Raw genomic sequence first — 17,499 nt, forward strand, 5'->3', positions numbered from 1 at the left:
TCTTGTTAGATTTGCAGTTGTGCCATACTCCTTCGATTTTTTTGGAGTGAACAGTGCAGAGTTGTTCAGAACTTTGGCTATTTTTTTTGTAACCTAATCCTGCTTTACTCTTCTCCATAACATTATCCCTGACCTGTCTGTTGAGTTCCTTGTTTTCATGATGCTGTTTGATCCCTAATGTCCTCAAACAAATCTCTGAGGCCTTCACAGAACATCTGTAGCTATCCTGAGAATAAATTACAAGACAGGTGGACTAAATTTACTAATTATGTGACTTCTAGAGTCAATTGGTCACTCAGGATTTTATTTTAGGGGTATCAATTGGTCACTCAGGATTATATTTAGGGTTATCAGGCTACAGGGGGGGCTGAATACAAATGCATGTGACAATTTTCAGATTTCAGATTTGTATTTTTTACCTTGTGTTGGTTTATCACCTACAATCTTAATAAAATACATCTAAGGTTGTAGATGTAACGTTAAAAGATTTGGAAAAGTTTGCAGGGTATGAAAACTTTTTCAGTGTAGGTCAGTCCTCAAACCTTACGAACTTTACCACGTAGGCCAGGCTATGGTCACTACATAGTGTATGTGGTTTATCTACATAAGTGGGTGAAATGAATTTGGCCACTACTTCTTGAGACAATGTCGATTCCGAAATTGATCTTTATTTATGTGTCGGGCTGTTTAAGCCCCCCATGGAATTGCAATGTAGAAGCTCTTACCAGGCATTGATTTACTTTGTTAATTACAAAATCCTTCTTGCTTGCGTGTAACAGCAAATAGTTAACATCCGTCTTCCTTAGACCAATTAATATCTGTTTGCAGAGAGGGTGAGAAGCAAAATATTCTGTCCTGGAAGGGAAAAGGTGATTTAACAAAGGCAGTGTGATAGAGAACTACTGCTTGGTGTTGCTAGGTTATGGGCTTTTGCTGTTAGAGGCACCAAATATACATATAATTGATTCATACTCTGTGACCTTGGTAACCGAATCAGTAGGGCGAACTATTTGTGAGTGCTTCAAGCTAAAAATGTTTATTTAAGGATTTAAAGGGTATCTATCAGCAGGTTTTTGCTACCTCATCTGAGAGCAGCATAATGTAGGGAAAGAGATCCTGAATCCAGTGATGTATCGCTTAGTTTACTGGGTGCAGCAGGTGTAACACAATCAGAGTTCATAGATGAAGCATGTAGCAGAGCTCAGAAATCTAACTCCGCCCACACCACAGCTTTCTGTGCACGTTGTCTATTGACAGTGAGCTGCTTATCAGAGGAGGGGGCATGGTCAGACCAGGGCTCATGTGCACTGTGGTCCAGGCAGTGATAATCTCCTAGTGATAAAACATTAATTTTAAGAAAACAACAGCACACAGGCTAATAAGTGATACTTCCCTGAAATAAGTGTCTCAGCCCTACTTCATGCTGTCCTCAGATTACATAGCAACAACCTGCTGACAGATTCCCTTTAAAGAGATATTTACAAGCATTGGTAAGAGGCAGAAAATGTCCAGGACTTTACTGAATTTAAAGGGAACCTGTCAGGGAACCACAGACAGCATGAATCAGAGCCTGTCTACACCACTGTTTCACTCTGAAGCACTGCAGCATTTCAACAAAAAAATAGTTTGAAAAGTTGTCAGGGATTTTAGGGAAAGATGAGACTAGTCCAGCTTAGCTGGGTTCTCCTGTTGATTGCCAGATCTTTCCTTGTGCGCACATGTGGGATAGACCTGTCAATCAACCAGGAGAATCTGGCAGGGGTTGGACTAATAAGATCTTTTCCTATAATCCCCAGCCGACTTCTCAAACTGTGTTTTATCTGAAATGCACCCAGTCTCTGATTCATGCTGCCCGTTGTGAATTTTATGTGATAACTTGGCTTTTCACAAAAGGCTCAGAGGTACCAGGACAACAACCCCCTCCCCCTAAGAAGAGCCCCAGACTTTTTAGTGGTATCAGTCAGGAGCACAATGTTCTGGACACACAGTTTAACTCAGATCTATTACCATATTCCACAATACAAACTGCAAATATTAATAAATAGATCTTGTAGTCTTGATGAGGCTGGTATACTTACTTTGAAAATGCATGCCAGAGTGTCTGCATAATCCTGTTATTGATCCCTTCCTGAGATGCTATGTTATCGTAAGTAACACGCCAGGTCTGAGCCTGCACTATACTAGGGAGAGCTAGCTCTTATCATAGCTGATATCTTCCAGTAAGAGCATCGGCCAGAGCAAGCTCCGATCGCTGCTCTTACGGGAAGAGATCAGCTTATTTAACTATTTAAATATATATAGTATTTAATATTTAATTATAATATGTATTATTATTTAATTATATTTAATAATTAAATTTAATTATAATATTTAAGATATTATTACGATATTTAATATAATATCATAATTGTTTTAAATTATTTACATTTAATTATTAAAATGCCGTCTGTGGGCGCGTGCATCGGCACCGGCTCACATTTCTCTTTTCCTCCATGACATGATTACAAGGAACCAATGGGTTGCCATATCATGGCATACCTTATAAAAGTCCCCACAGCTGCCATCTTTTTCTTCCTGTAAAGCACAGCCTGCGGCACTATTTTCTTTCAGTATATAGCATAAGCAATAAGATAATTGATTGCAGGTTCAAATCCCCTAATGGGATTAAGATACTTACAAAATATATCAAAATTCAAATCACCCCCATTAAAAATGAAAAAAAAAATGAAAATAATAAACATATCTGTGTCCATAAAATATCTGATCTATCAAAATATAAAATTAATTAACTCAATCAGCAAATGCTGCAAAGAATAAAAAAAAAAAAATCAAAATGCCAGAAATGCATTTTTTTCATTGAAGCAATGCCACTAAAAATGCTATAAGAAGTGATCAAAATGTTGTATCTGCCTCAAAATTAAATCAATAAAAAAGTCTCCTTACTACAAAAAAAAAGACAAACAGCTCAAAAACTGTTTTTTTTTTTACAAATTTCTGAACTTTTTTGTCAGTACTTAACTAAAAAAAAACTATACAAGTTTTTTATTGCCATAATTAATCTAAAGATTCATGTTGCCAGGTCATTTTTACAGCACAATAAATTCCATAAAAACATAGCTCAAAAATCAATGGCGGAACTGCATTTAGTCTAGCTAAAGATTGAGAGAATTCATGAGACCAAGTGTTTTCAGTCTCAGCCCCACATGTGTGACTGATAGCTGCAGCTTGTATTGGACAATGTGAGATCTCAGCAGAGAGGAGGGACATTGAGGAGCTGTCAATCAGGCTAGGTGGGTGAAAATTCTCAGCAGGGAGGAGGGACATTGAGGAGCTGTCAATCAGGCTAGGTGGGTGAAAATTCTCAGCAGGGAGGAGGAACATTGAGGATCTGTCAATCAGGCTAGGTGGGTGAAAATTCTTAGCAGGGAGGAGGGACATTGAGGAGCTGTCAATCAGGCTAGGTGGGTGAAAATTCTCAGCAGGGAGGAGGGACATTGAGGATCTGTCAATCAGGCTAGGTGGGTGAAAATTCTCAGCAGGGAGGAGGGACATTGAGGAGCTGTCAATCAGGCTAGGTAGGTGAAAATTCTCAGCAGGGAGGAGGGACATTGAGGATCTGTCAATCAGGCTAGTTGGGTGAAAATTCTCAGCTGGGAGGAGGGACATTTAGGGGCTGTCAATCAGACTAGATGTGTGAATACTGAGTTTAGACTTACAAAAAGCATTACACAGCTATTCTGACACGACTTTGCAAAGTAAGCACACCAGCCTCATCATATCTACTTAATAATCTACTTACTAATTCCTCTACTGGAGGACACTAAACATAAAAATAATTCATTTTTCCAGTGATAATAGATTTCTCATCAGGACCGAGTTACTCAGGTAGGACAATTGAAAAAAGTCCATGCCCATTATTTTAATTAGAACCAGTCCCATCTTCGTTGTGTGTGGCCCCGCTCCGGGCACTGAGCGGCCCAGGTGATAGAACATCATTCATATACTATCGCTACAATAATAATCAAAGTCGGATGTTTCTTCCCTTGGGAAGAACTTAGCGATGTTTCCATATTCCTCATTTCCATAAGCCGCCGTATAACATTACACTTTTTTTTCAAAATCCTTTGAAGTTGTGAACTTACGGAAGTACAGCCAGCAGGAATGGAGGGATAGTTGCTTGGGAAACTCTCCAATATTTCCATGCCAGACAATGGATCTGAAAAGTCAGACAACATTTTGGTGCCAAATAGTAATTACATCCAGTACCAGTATATAGTAACGGCTCAATATACAGATGTCACAGCTACCAACCACTAGTGAGGCCAAAACTTCTCATTTCCTTTTTATCTTTTTTGGTCTTATGCATTAATATGTAGCAGTGGTAGGATCTATGCCTCTATTTTGGCCTTAAAGAGGACCAGTCTCCAGGTCAAATTCCGTTTTCCGGTTCCAGAGATATGGGCCTTCTTGGTAAAGACCATAAAAATGACTCACAGTGCAGTGTACGGGCTCACTAGAAAGTGTAAGGTTCGGTACACAGCTGTGTAAGAGAGAGACTGATCGCTGTCTATAGGACTGACAGAAGTAGCTGATTACAGCTCAGGCCTGAAGACAATGAATGGATCTGTGGTTGCACATGCTATTGCTCCATTTAGGAGGACTTTGTGGCCTCTGTTATCATGACCATCACACATACATTTATCAGCTATCCTTAATCAGCAGGGGCCTAATGACCGAGGTTGAAAAGCGAGCGACCATGACCAGTCTGGTGCAGGAGAGAGGCCACTTCAACAGGATGTGAATCCTTGCACACACATTCAGTTGAAGTGTATTACAGTGCAAGGACCCGCTGGATCCCTGCACTGTAATACACTCCACCAGCAGCTGACCTCATCATCAAGGATACCCCACAAGGTGAGATTTTTCATGATGCCCCAGATCGATATCGATTGACAGTCATTTTGTATTTCTCCCATTTTCTTACTATTGCACCAACAGTTGTCTCCTTCTCACCAAGCATCTAAGTCTACGTTCACATTAGCGTTCTGCGCCGCAGCGTCGCCGCATGCGTCGCCGCATGCGTCATGCGCCCCTATATTTAACATGGGGGCGCATGGACATGCGTTGTGCTGCGTTTTGCGATGCATGCGTTTTTTTGGCCGCAAGCGTTGGGCGCAGAGAACGCAGCAAGTTGCATTTTTTTTGCGTCCAACTTTCGGCAAAAAAGGACGCATGCGTCGCAAAACGCAGCGTTTTAGCGTGCGTTTTGTTGCGTTTTTGTTTGCGTTGTGCGTTGCGTCGCCGACGCTGCGGCGCACAATGCAAATGTGAACGTAGCCTTACTTATGATTTTGTAGCCCATTCCAGCTTTGTGCAGGTCTATGATCTTGTCCCTGACATCCTTATAAAGCTCTTTGGTCTTGCCCATGTTGTAGAGGTCTGACTGATTAATTGAGTCTGTGGACAGGAGTCTTTTATAAAGGCGACTATGTAAGACAGCTGTCTATAATGCAGGCATCGAGTTGATTAGGAGCGTCTAACTGGTCTGTAGGAGCCAGAACTCTTAATGGTTGGTAGGGGATCAAATACTTATTTCTCACTGCAAAATGCAAATACATTTATATCATTTATACAATGTGATTTTCTGGATTTTATTTTTGACATTTTATCTCTCAATGTTAAAATTAACCTACCCTTAAAATTATAGACTGTTCATGTCTTGTCAGTGGGCAAACTTACAAAATCAGCAAGGGATCAAATACTTATTTCCCCTACTGTACATTTTGTAAGCACTCTTCAGTTTTTAAGATCTCTGCTTGCAGTCATTCAGTAGAAAGCTTCATTTCTTACTACCTGATATGGAGAAAGTAAAGGCAGATTCTTCTCTATGAGCTTGTAGTGGTTCAGAAAGGTCGGCTTGCTCATGTTGTCTATGTATTCACATGTCATCCCTTTCACCAGCTGCCCTGTACTGGAAAATAAGAGGGGTACAAACAAGGTTCACTGTTAAGTGTCTGGGGTGCCAAACAATATGGAGGAAAGCAGGCAAAATAAGAGAAAGAAAACTTCATTTATTTACCTATGACCTATGATATTGCTGCATAATGCATGTAGGATAGTGAGGGTAGCAGTCGTTATACGGGGCCATGAGGGTGCAGAAACAAGGATGACATCCAAACGGCTGGGTGTAGTGTCGGCCACTCATCTATCTACTCTATGTCACCGGGTGAGTAACTAAAGAGTAAATACATTTTTTTTTGTCCACCAGGAAAGGTTAGGAAACTTTGAAAATCCCTATGTTAGGCTGGTTTCACACTCCTGATATTTCCGGTACCAGTAAGCACGGTACCGGAGATATCTGTGTCCGTGTATCCGTGTATGTCCTACATGCGGCACACGTGTGGCAACCGTGTGCCGCCAATGTGCCGCATCAGTACCACATGGGCAGCCGAAGGGGAAGCAATGCTACAGTAAGCGCTGTTCCCCTTCATGTGGTGCTGAAGACGGCTGTCATCCCTTCTCCCCTGCTCGGCTGGCGAGCAGGAGAGAATAAATGAAAGAAAAAACCGACCTGGGGTCCCCCCTATATTTTTAAACCAACCTGGCAAAACTCACTGGTGCGCGCTGCTATTCTCAGGCTGGTAAGGGGCCATGGATATGGGCCCCCCAGCTTAAAAACAGCAGCCCGCAGCTGCCCAGAAAAGGCACATCTATTAGATGCGCCAATTCTGGAGCTTTGTGGGGTTCTTCTCACTTGCCCTGTAGTGGTGGCAAGTGGGGTAATGATGGGCTAATGTCACCTTCCTATTGTAAGGTGACATTAAGCCGGCTTAGTAATGGAGAGGTGTCAATAAGACACCTCTCCATTACTAATCCTATAGTTGTTAAAGGGATGTGCAGTACCCAGCCGCCACTATCAGTAGGGGGAACAGCTCTATAACTGAGCACTTCCAGCCGCCACCACTGAGAACAGCTAATTGGCGGCAGAGCCGGATGTTGTACCCCTACCGATCATACATTGATGTCCTATTCTGACCTATTCTAGGTCATCAATGTTAAAGTAATGGACAACCCCCTTTAAATAAAAAGCAAATAAATATAGTTACTCATCATGTGTGGTAGTAGAAGCCTGCATTTGCTATTTTGGATATAACCTAATACACACAAGGGGGTGTTTGAGCCGTTATGAGAATCTAACCTAACTACCTGTAAAATGTATGACTAATAACCCACTACATACAATGTGCTATTTTACCAGTAAGGCTGCTTTCACACATCAGTTTTTTTGCCGTCAGTCACAATCCGGCGAATTGTGAAAAGAACCACAGATAAACGGATCTGGTGGCAACTTTTGCTGGATCCGTTTTTTTCTCATAGACTTGTATTAGCGACGGATTGTGACAGATGGCCTCAAGTTTAATCCATTTTTCACCGGATCCGTCGAAAATTCTTTATCTGGTGGCCAGAGAAAACGGACATAGTAACGTTTTTTGTGCCTGTCGAAAAAACGGACAGCGTCGCCATCCATTGTTTGCTAGAATGGAAGCCTATGGCACCGGATCCGTCAAATGATGGAAGCCGGCGACGGAATCCATTTTTTTAACTGAGCATGCTATGATTTTTTTAGGATCCAATTAGCTGGATCAGCTAGTCGGATCCGGCGAAAAAACTGATCCATCGCATCAGTTTTTCACAATCTGAGACGGATCTGGTTTTTTTCAAAATTCAACGGATTGTGACTGATGGCAAAAAACTGAAGTGTGAAAGCGGCCTAAGCCATCTAGCTCCTAATGTAAGGTCCTCTACATTCCTAGGAGACCATAACCATCCATACCTCAGCAGGTTCACCAATGGAACATGTGGAGACAACAAGTCAAACAAAAGAAGGGCCTGAAAGAGAAAACACATAATGGAAGCAGATGGTTAGTTATACAAAACATCCCTAAAACACATTTTATTCTACAGCGAGGAATAATACGTGTTGTAAGGCCATTATTCCATACAAATATCATCCGATTGATAGGTGATAACTGATCAATTTGGGTTGAAGCTCACACTCATTAAGACAATAAGGGACTTATGTGTTTGGTCTATCCTTGTTCTCCCATGGCCACAACCAGTAGGACTTAAAGCGAACCTGTCAGCAGGATTTTGTTAAGTAAACTACAGGAATTGTTAGGTTGGCAGTGTTAAACTGATTGAAATGATACCTGGGGTGAAGAAATCCGTCTTGTGGTTCTTGTGCAATCAGTGTTAGATGTTTTCAGTTAATGATATGTTCATGCTCCGGGGCAGGAGTGTAGGCAGAGTCTTATCTTCCTGCTCTAAGCCAGAGAAGCCAAGAAATGACTTACCCACAGGCCGCTCTGAAGCACAAAAATGTTCCTCATCATAGAGACAGAGAAAGACAGACTGTTTGTGCTTTGGGGCGGCCTGTGGGCAGGTCTTTCCTTGGTTTCTCTGGCCTAGAGCAGGAAGATAAGACTCTGCCTACACTCCTGCCCCGGAGCATGAGCATCAAATTAATTGAAAACTTCTAAGGCCGGGATCACACATGCGAGAAATACGGCCGAGTCTCGCATGTTAATACCCGGCATTGCTGCTGTCATTCAGGAGCGGAGCGTGCGGCTGCATGTATTGCTATGCAGCCGCACGCTCCGCTCCTGAGTGACGGCGAAAATGCCGGGTATTAACATGCGAGACTCGGCCGTATTTCTCGCATGTGTGATCCCGGCCTAACACTGATTACACAAGAACCACAAGACAGATTTCTTCACCCCAGGTATTATTTTAATCAGTTTAACAGCGCCAACCGGACAATGCCTGTAGTTTACTTAGCTAAATCCTGCTGACAGGTTCGCTTTAATGAAGCAGTAGAGTAGAGACAATAGGCCGCCCCAATTAACTCCTCCTGACCAAGGAATAAATGGACATAAGTTACCCATTCCAGCAATTTATGTGGGTACCAGAGGACTACCAAAGTCTAAGTTGCGCCGTTGCCTTGAAGTCACCTTTGTACTGCGAATGAGTAGAGATTACAAGGCAATGGCGAAGTCAAGACTTGGAGGACACATGGGGATGTCAATCAAGCTAGAACGGAGGTTTTGAAGACTGGAGTCCATGAATATTCGGTATAGCGGCTCTGACTCCAAGACTTTTCAAAAATAACTAAGGTAAAGAAATACATCTTTATAAATCCATTCCCCATTATATAACATAGTAGTGATGTTATGGCCTCTAGCCAAGTGTCAAGGTCTCTTTAAAAACCCATGTAATTAATGACCACATGTTATTACAGAATGCTGCTTTTTGTGGAGTGGCGACTGATAACTCGAGAAATTTCGTGAAGGAAACTACTGACCCATTTGAGGAATACTTGGTTCCATGAGTTTTATCTGCAAAGTCTCATTAATGAATGCACCTGGGAACAATGGCTCCCAGGACACCGCGGCATTGCCCAACGTGCGCTGCTTCTACTCGCTGCCTAAATAGGGGCTCATGGCTGAAGGGCATTCAGGTGAAACACATAATTACCTGACTCACTCTCATCTCTTTGTCACTTAGTTCAGTAGCTTCCACCTTCCTTTGTGCTAAGAGTTGTGAGAGAGACACTTGTTTAAAGAAAGCTCCATTCATGTCCGACAGGAGGCTTAGGAATTCTCCAGATGACATCAGCTAATTAGAAAGGAACACAGCGAGGAAATGTGACTGTGTGATTGTGCTACGTACGCGGCATTTCATGGCATTGTTCTAAATGTCAGGATAGGGAACATTGACTATTCTGTAATTCTGTGTCATAAAACCGTCAGATAATGTGCGTGGAGCTGATAAATTCTGAGGTTACAACGTGATATCAATGTATGTTCTCACCATTATGATTCTACGTTGTATGAGATGAACTAAATATAAGGTTTCCATAAACGTTTTTTTTATCAGGATGTAACCACTAGTAAAACTACAGTTGAAATAATATAGAAGTAGCAGTTTAAAGGGGACCTGTTACTTGCCATAAATGTGTTTTGTTTTTTACCCAGTGTAAATGCCACTGTTCTCCTGAATCCGGCGCTGTTTTTCTTTTGTTCCTACCCCTCTCGGTTCCTGAGATATGACCCTCTTTTCCCTATGTAAATGTGTAAGCCAATAGGCTGTGGTTCACAGCTCTTCTCTGTGGGCGTTTTCTTGAGCACCACACCCAATTCGATAACAAACCTAAATTTACATACAGGTAAGATTGGGCTATATCTCAGGAATGGAGAGGCACAGGAACGAAAGAAAAACAACGCCGGATTCAGGAGAACAGCGGCAATTATCCCAGGTAAAACATTTAAATATTTATAGCAAGTGACAAGTCCCCTTTAAAGGGGATTACTGCTTTAGATGATCACTGTAATCTGTTTGTGGATTTCTACATTTCCACCACATTATCTAGTTTACATCAAACCGGCTAGCTATCATGCTAGGTACTCCAAAGTGAGAGATTGTATCTCTTTGCATATGCCTTTCTGAAATTTGCACCTTTATTAGTAATACTGCAACAGGGTACTTGAAAATGTGTTTTCTAAGCCAGGATTTTAGAACAAAAATTATATTTAAGGAGGAACTTTCTGGGATTAAAAAAAAATGGCTGCAATTCAACCTTATTTACTTAAATGTAGCTGAGCTGCAATACCACACACAACCTGTAGACAGGTGTGGCACTGTTTTTGGAAGAAATTAGCCATGTTTTTTAAATTCTAGACCATTCCTTTAATTCTAGTTTTTTCTTAGGACTGGTCTCTAACCTTTTTCCTTACAGCAGCCTGCCATCTGCATACAGAATACAGGCTACCATCAAACTGGTACTTTTAAATTATTGTGAAAAGAAAGGATTAAAATCCAACCCGATCCTCATTTTCCCCGGTGGAAGTCATTGGCATCTGCCTGTCTCCATAGACATTAGGATGTCTGCAGATTCTTTTAAGGGCTCACTTATCTTAAAAATAAAAAAAAAAAGTTATATTTAGGAGAAAATATCGAGTCATTATGTGACCTGCGGAATATTAGTCATGTAGTTTATCTTAAGATCAATATGAAAAAGCTTTTTAGATTGATTTGGTAAGAGGTCAAAGTGTATAGTATGAAGTCTGCCTGCTGAGAAACATCCTACTTAGGTGCTCGAAGCAATGTATAAAAGTGTCTCTAATCTTTTATAATAAAACTCAAAAAGTTGTAGAAATAACTAATAGCTACAAAATAGCTCAGAATGATACTATTCACATATCATCCTTTCAAAGGCAAGCTATCATTAGAAAATTACCTATTGTTTACATTTTTTTTGCATTAAATTTATTTTTTTTACATATTTTTGGCCTTTTTTTTTATTTTTACATATCACTAACTATATTAAAAATATAAAATAGAAATCTTGCAATTTTCACACTGGCCACTGGGGCTTTTTTTTTAGACTAACTTCCTGTTGTTTCAGGAAATAACCCACATACATTAGCCAAAACAGTCAGACCCCAATCCTATACTTTGTATTGAAGCAGCTAATCAGCGTGTGCAAAGATCATTGAGATAGGAGGGGGAGCAGGTGAGCTGTGACATCACCTGTTGTGATTGGTGGATCCTGTGTTACCAGCTGTGTATAGAGGCGTTACCTGTCACTTTAATCCTGCCTCTGATAAGGAGCCTGCCGAAAACTCTTCTTGATAGAACAGGAAGTATGAGTCCAAAATTGCCCTAGTGGCCAGTGTGAAAATTGCAAGATTACAATTTTTTTTTTAAAGATTTTGATATTAAAAAAAAAACATTGTCACATTTAAAAAAAAAAAAAGTAACACAAAAGCCTGTTTTTAACAATATGTTTTTTTTCATGATAGCACACTTTAAAATATATTTTTCTGTAATTTTAGGAATTGAAATGTGTCAGTCAAAGTGTTGGGTTACTTACCTTACTTAGGATGCTTTCTTGTTGTGCTGGAGTAAAGTATGCTGCATGCTGGGAGAGGCCGCTTTTTAGGGCCATAAAAAGGTCCAGGGAATTCATCTCATAAAAGGAATCTGCACTGACTCCCGACACCAGTTCTCCCAGTTGACTTACATTAGAATACGTTAAAACCTATAACAGATGCAGAAAGCCATATCAATGACAAATGCCATCATGGTAACCACAATATACAGCAAATGCTTCAGATTCTTACAAGGTCAACTAAGAAGTGAGACGTCTCACTAAAGCCCCCGAACATATTAGATTAAAGTCCACCGAACCCTCCGTCATCAGCAGGGACGTCCAACAATCTACTGTGTATGGCTCTCTTCTGTCAGATGGCATTGGGGAACTGAAACGCCTGATCCGTTTGGGAGGAGAAGACGCCACCAGAGCCGTCTTATAGCAGCTTTCTTCCCTCTCCACATTGAAAAGAAAATGAAAGCTTGGATGAGCCAAGTACTACTCTGACAGGGGAAGTCCAGAGAGATAGCTGCCGTGAGAAATTAATCTCTAACCGGAAGTGCAGGGGAAGGAAGTGCAGAAGAAGGAAGTACAGGTGCAGGAAGTGCATGAGAAGGAAGTACAGAGGACGGAAGTACAGGAGAAGGAAGTGCAGAGGAAGGAAGTACAGGTGCAGGAAGTGCAGAGGAAGGAAGTACAGGTGCAGGAAGTGCATGAGAAGGAAGTACAGAGGACGGAAGTACAGGAGAAGGAAGTGCAGAGGAAGGAAGTACAGGTGCAGGAAGTGCAGAGGAAGGAAGTACAGGTGCAGGAAGTGCATGAGAAGGAAGTGCAGAGGATGGAAGTGCAGCGGAAGGAAGTGCAGAAGAAGGAATTTCAGGGGGAAGGAAGTGCAAAGGAAGGAAGTGCATGAGAAGGAATTTCAGGGGAAGGTAGTGCATGAGAAGGAAGTGCAGAGGAAGGAAGTGCATGAGAAGGAATTTCAGGGGAAGGTAGTGCAGAAGAAGCAATTGCAAGAGAAGGAAGTGCAGGAGAAGGAAGTGCAGGGGAAGTAAGTGTAAAGGAAGGAAGTGCAGGAGAAGGAATTTCAGGGGAAGGAAATGCAGAGGAAGGAAGTGCAGAGGAAGGTAATGCAGGTGAAGGAAGTGCAGGGGAAGGTAGTGCAGGGGAAGGAATTGCAGGAGAAGGAATTGCAGGGGAAGGAAGTGCAGGGGAAAAGTGAAGGAGAAGAAATTGCAAAGGAAGGAAGTGCATGAGAAGGAATTTCAGGGGAAGGAAGTGCAGAAGAAGGAATTGCAGGGGAAGTGCAGAGGAAGGAAGTACAGGAGAGGTAAGTGCAGGGGAAGTAAGTGTAGAGGAAGGAAGTTCAGGAGAAGGAATTGCAGGGGAAGGAAGTGCATGAGAAGGAAGTGCAGAGGATGGAAGTGCAGCGGAAGGAAGTGCAGAAGAAGGAATTTCAGGGGGAAGGAAGTGCAAAGGAAGGAAGTGCATGAGAAGGAATTTCAGGGGAAGGTAGTGCATGAGAAGGAAGTGCAGAGGAAGGAAGTGCATGAGAAGGAATTTCAGGGGAAGGTAGTGCAGAAGAAGCAATTGCAAGAGAAGGAAGTGCAGGAGAAGGAAGTGCAGGGGAAGTAAGTGTAAAGGAAGGAAGTGCAGGAGAAGGAATTTCAGGGGAAGGAAATGCAGAGGAAGGAAGTGCAGAGGAAGGTAATGCAGGTGAAGGAAGTGCAGGGGAAGGTAGTGCAGGGGAAGGAATTGCAGGAGAAGGAATTGCAGGGGAAGGAAGTGCAGGGGAAAAGTGAAGGAGAAGAAATTGCAAAGGAAGGAAGTGCATGAGAAGGAATTTCAGGGGAAGGAAGTGCAGAAGAAGGAATTGCAGGGGAAGTGCAGAGGAAGGAAGTACAGGAGAGGTAAGTGCAGGGGAAGTAAGTGTAGAGGAAGGAAGTTCAGGAGAAGGAATTGCAGGGGAAGGAAGTGCATGAGAAGGAAGTGCAGAGGATGGAAGTGCAGCGGAAGGAAGTGCAGAAGAAGGAATTTCAGGGGGAAGGAAGTGCAAAGGAAGGAAGTGCATGAGAAGGAATTTCAGGGGAAGGTAGTGCATGAGAAGGAAGTGCAGAGGAAGGAAGTGCATGAGAAGGAATTTCAGGGGAAGGTAGTGCAGAAGAAGCAATTGCAAGAGAAGGAAGTGCAGGAGAAGGAAGTGCAGGGGAAGTAAGTGTAAAGGAAGGAAGTGCAGGAGAAGGAATTTCAGGGGAAGGAAATGCAGAGGAAGGAAGTGCAGAGGAAGGTAATGCAGGTGAAGGAAGTGCAGGGGAAGGTAGTGCAGGGGAAGGAATTGCAGGAGAAGGAATTGCAGGGGAAGGAAGTGCAGGGGAAAAGTGAAGGAGAAGAAATTGCAAAGGAAGGAAGTGCATGAGAAGGAATTTCAGGGGAAGGAAGTGCAGAAGAAGGAATTGCAGGGGAAGTGCAGAGGAAGGAAGTACAGGAGAGGTAAGTGCAGGGGAAGTAAGTGTAGAGGAAGGAAGTTCAGGAGAAGGAATTGCAGGGGAAGGAAGTGCAGGAGAAGGAAGTGCAGGAGAAAGAAGTGCAGAGGAAGGAAGTGCAGGAGAAGGAAGTGCAGGGGAAAGAAGTGCAGGGGAAGGAAGTGCATGAGATGGAATTGCAAGAGAAGAAAGTGCAGAGGAAAGAATTGCAGGGGAAGTGCAGAGGAAGGAAGTACAGGAGAAGGAAGTGAAGTGGAAAGAAGTGCAGGGGAAGGAATTGCAGGAGAAGGAATTGCAGGGGAAGGAAATACAGGGGGAAGGAAGTGGAGGAGAAGGAAGTGGAGGAGAAGGAAGTGCAGGAGAAGGAAGTACAGGTGAAGTAAGTGCATGGGGAAGGAAGTGCAGGAGAATGAAGTGCAGGGGAAGGAAGTGCAGAGGAAGGAAGTGCAGGGGAAGGAAGTGCAGAGGAAGGAAGTGCAGGGGAAGGAAGTGCAGAGGAATCAGTTGCAACCTGGCCTTGGTGTCTAGGGGAGGCCAAAGGAACTTCTATCCCATAGGGTGACAGCAAAATTATAAATGGTAACTTAAGATACGGACGCTGTTGAAAATTTTGCATTGAGGACCAGTCTTCACATAGCAATAGCATGAATGACTGTAACCTCATAAAATTGTACAACTTGGCGATTTATAAGTTACATGTCTATTTTGTATTTCTGCTTCAGAATGGCTTATTTTGTGTTTGTATCTTCTACGTCCTCTATTATTGCCCACTAGATGTGCGTAGTAAAGCTCCGAGATATGTGCAGTGCACTGGACAGCAGCTGGAAAGCCTTTCTGTCCATACTGTGATCTCTTTCTACATCCGCATTACCTTCTCAGAGTGAAGGAACTTCTTTGTGAGGACTGTTATCTGGCTCTTGGTCCATCCTGAGACTTGCTGGAGTGTTAGGATGGCGTGCTGCACAGCTTCTGGAGATAAAGATTCAAGCTGTGATATGGTCAGGCCAACCACGGCGTCTGAGAGAGAACCCAGGCTTTCATTCAGGGTCTGGTTTAGGACAGCTATTTGAAGGAACTGAGACTTCAGCTGTAAAATAGAATTTTAGTTTGGAACATATATTTATTTTAACAAAAGAAGATATTAGACCACAGCTGTGATTGGGACAATGTAACATGTAACAGGAAATGCACAAAAACCCATTTATGGACTCTGGGCAGTCATTTATGGTGGACAAAACCTTTAAGTTAAATTTCCACCTTTTATCATCATGTTGTTTATCGATACAGAGCTCTAAATCCAATACACACAAAGATAACCTTCCAGTTCTCTACAGCAGCCACAAGAGGGAGCTGATGAGCTAACTGCACACCATTATAATGTACATAGAGGTCACTAATAACACAGTATGCAGTAAGCACTTGAGCTCCCTCTAGTGGCTGCTGAAAATACCTTAATAAATTGTATTAAAATGCTGAGAGCTGTGGGCCGAGAATACAAAGTTGTGCCCTTGGGTCGGACAAAAATAATTTAGCCTCTCACAAGCAATACAATAGAAATGACCCTGTCTTTCCGGAGCTCATAATATCACAGGCTAGATGCGGACTAGATTTCTATTTTGTGCTGCCCAACGCCATGTAAATGAATAAGAATGTTTTCATTAAGAATTTTCCAAATATAAAATGGGCAATGTGGGCGTAGAATAAGTAATTGGTGAACGGGTTCCAAAGTGGATGAGGTTTGTAAAAACTTTGGGTAGAGTAGCTGAGAAAACAATAATAGCACACCTAAAATATAAGAATGGGATGGACTGGAGTATTATAAAGTTGGGAACTGAGAACTGACCTTACACAATGAAGAGATACTTGAAAAATAGAATTTGTCCCTGCATTTTGGGGGTTATACACGGTGCACAGAGTCACATTTTGCTGGGCCATATTATAGCATGGATTTACATAATTAAATATATATTTTAAACTTGATCAGGCCAGTCTAATTAAATAGAAAAACCATGAGAAAGTGGCTGCCTAATCCTCAGTGTACCTCCTCCCTGCTGAGGTCTCACACTGTACAGTACAAGCTGCAGCTGTCAGTCGGGCTGGGTGAGTGGAGACTGAATACACTTGGACTCATGAACTCTCACTCTATAACTGGACTCATAAAACGATCAGTATTATACATTCCTCCTGACATGGATTTCCACAGTAAGCACACCAGCCTCATCAGGTCTAAGAGATCTGTTTAATAATGTATGCAGTTTCTATTGTGAAGTTTGGTGACAGATCCACTTTAAGTAACACAATGAGAAGATATTGATGATACCATGTTTACTTTTATTCTCTTCTTAAACAGCTGATATACACTTTATGAAGTCACTTTATTTCGGATTTGCCCACCTTTTGTACATCCGCTCTGAAGCCCCTCAGCTGGTTGCACTTAATCATCTGATGCAGTAGAGCTTTTGCCATCACCGGATCAAGATCTTGCGTGTCATCATAGAAGCAGATGAGTAAACCAAGCCTAAAACATACAGAGGAACCATGTGTTCATACAGATATGGCGTGCTACTCCCCGCAGGCTGCTCAGTGATAGTCATGCAGGAGGACCTCATGGATTAATGCTGTCATAATGTACTTAAAGGGAATCTGTCACTAGGTTTCTGCTACCTCATCTGAGAGCAGTCTGACGTAGGCAAAGAGAAGCTGAATCCAGCGATGTATCACTTAGATTACTGGGGGCAGCCGTTCTCAAACAATCAGAGCTGTTAGATTTAGAATGAAGCAGAGCTGAGAAAGCTAACCCCACCCATGTCACAGCTAAGCCCGCCCACACCAGGCTCTCTGTGTACAAAGTCCATAGAGAATGAGCTGCCTATCACAGAAGGGGCGGGGTCATTTTTAGTGATAAATCCTTCACAGTTAGTAAACCACAGCTCACACTGTGACAAGTGACACATCGCTGAATTCGGTGTCTCCGTCTCTATCTCCTGCTCTCTTCAGATTACATAGCAAAAATCTGCTGACGGATTCTCTTAAAGGTGCTGCAATAACATTTTGTCACTTCATCAAGTGTGTTGTGGACCTCAG

The 17,499-nt window shown here is 42.3% G+C and overlaps 1 protein-coding gene across 1 annotated transcript in view; it reads right to left on the minus strand.

The window, feature by feature from the left end:
* The window catches only part of OTOA (otoancorin), a 45,508-nt gene that overhangs the window by 17,028 nt on the left and 10,981 nt on the right, over nucleotides 1–17,499 (minus strand). Inside the window, exons 11-18 of the mRNA XM_077273548.1 lie at nucleotides 16,810–16,933; nucleotides 15,287–15,502; nucleotides 11,933–12,100; nucleotides 9,535–9,675; nucleotides 7,835–7,890; nucleotides 5,854–5,971; nucleotides 4,143–4,216; nucleotides 726–855 (exon numbers count right to left, since the gene is read on the minus strand). Of these exons, the coding sequence (XP_077129663.1) occupies nucleotides 726–855; nucleotides 4,143–4,216; nucleotides 5,854–5,971; nucleotides 7,835–7,890; nucleotides 9,535–9,675; nucleotides 11,933–12,100; nucleotides 15,287–15,502; nucleotides 16,810–16,933 (1,027 nt within the window). The remainder of the gene's footprint in view (nucleotides 1–725; nucleotides 856–4,142; nucleotides 4,217–5,853; nucleotides 5,972–7,834; nucleotides 7,891–9,534; nucleotides 9,676–11,932; nucleotides 12,101–15,286; nucleotides 15,503–16,809; nucleotides 16,934–17,499) is intronic.

Source organism: Ranitomeya variabilis, chromosome 7, assembly GCF_051348905.1.
Source record: "Ranitomeya variabilis isolate aRanVar5 chromosome 7, aRanVar5.hap1, whole genome shotgun sequence".
In the NCBI taxonomy this organism is placed as follows: Eukaryota; Metazoa; Chordata; class Amphibia; order Anura; family Dendrobatidae; genus Ranitomeya; species Ranitomeya variabilis.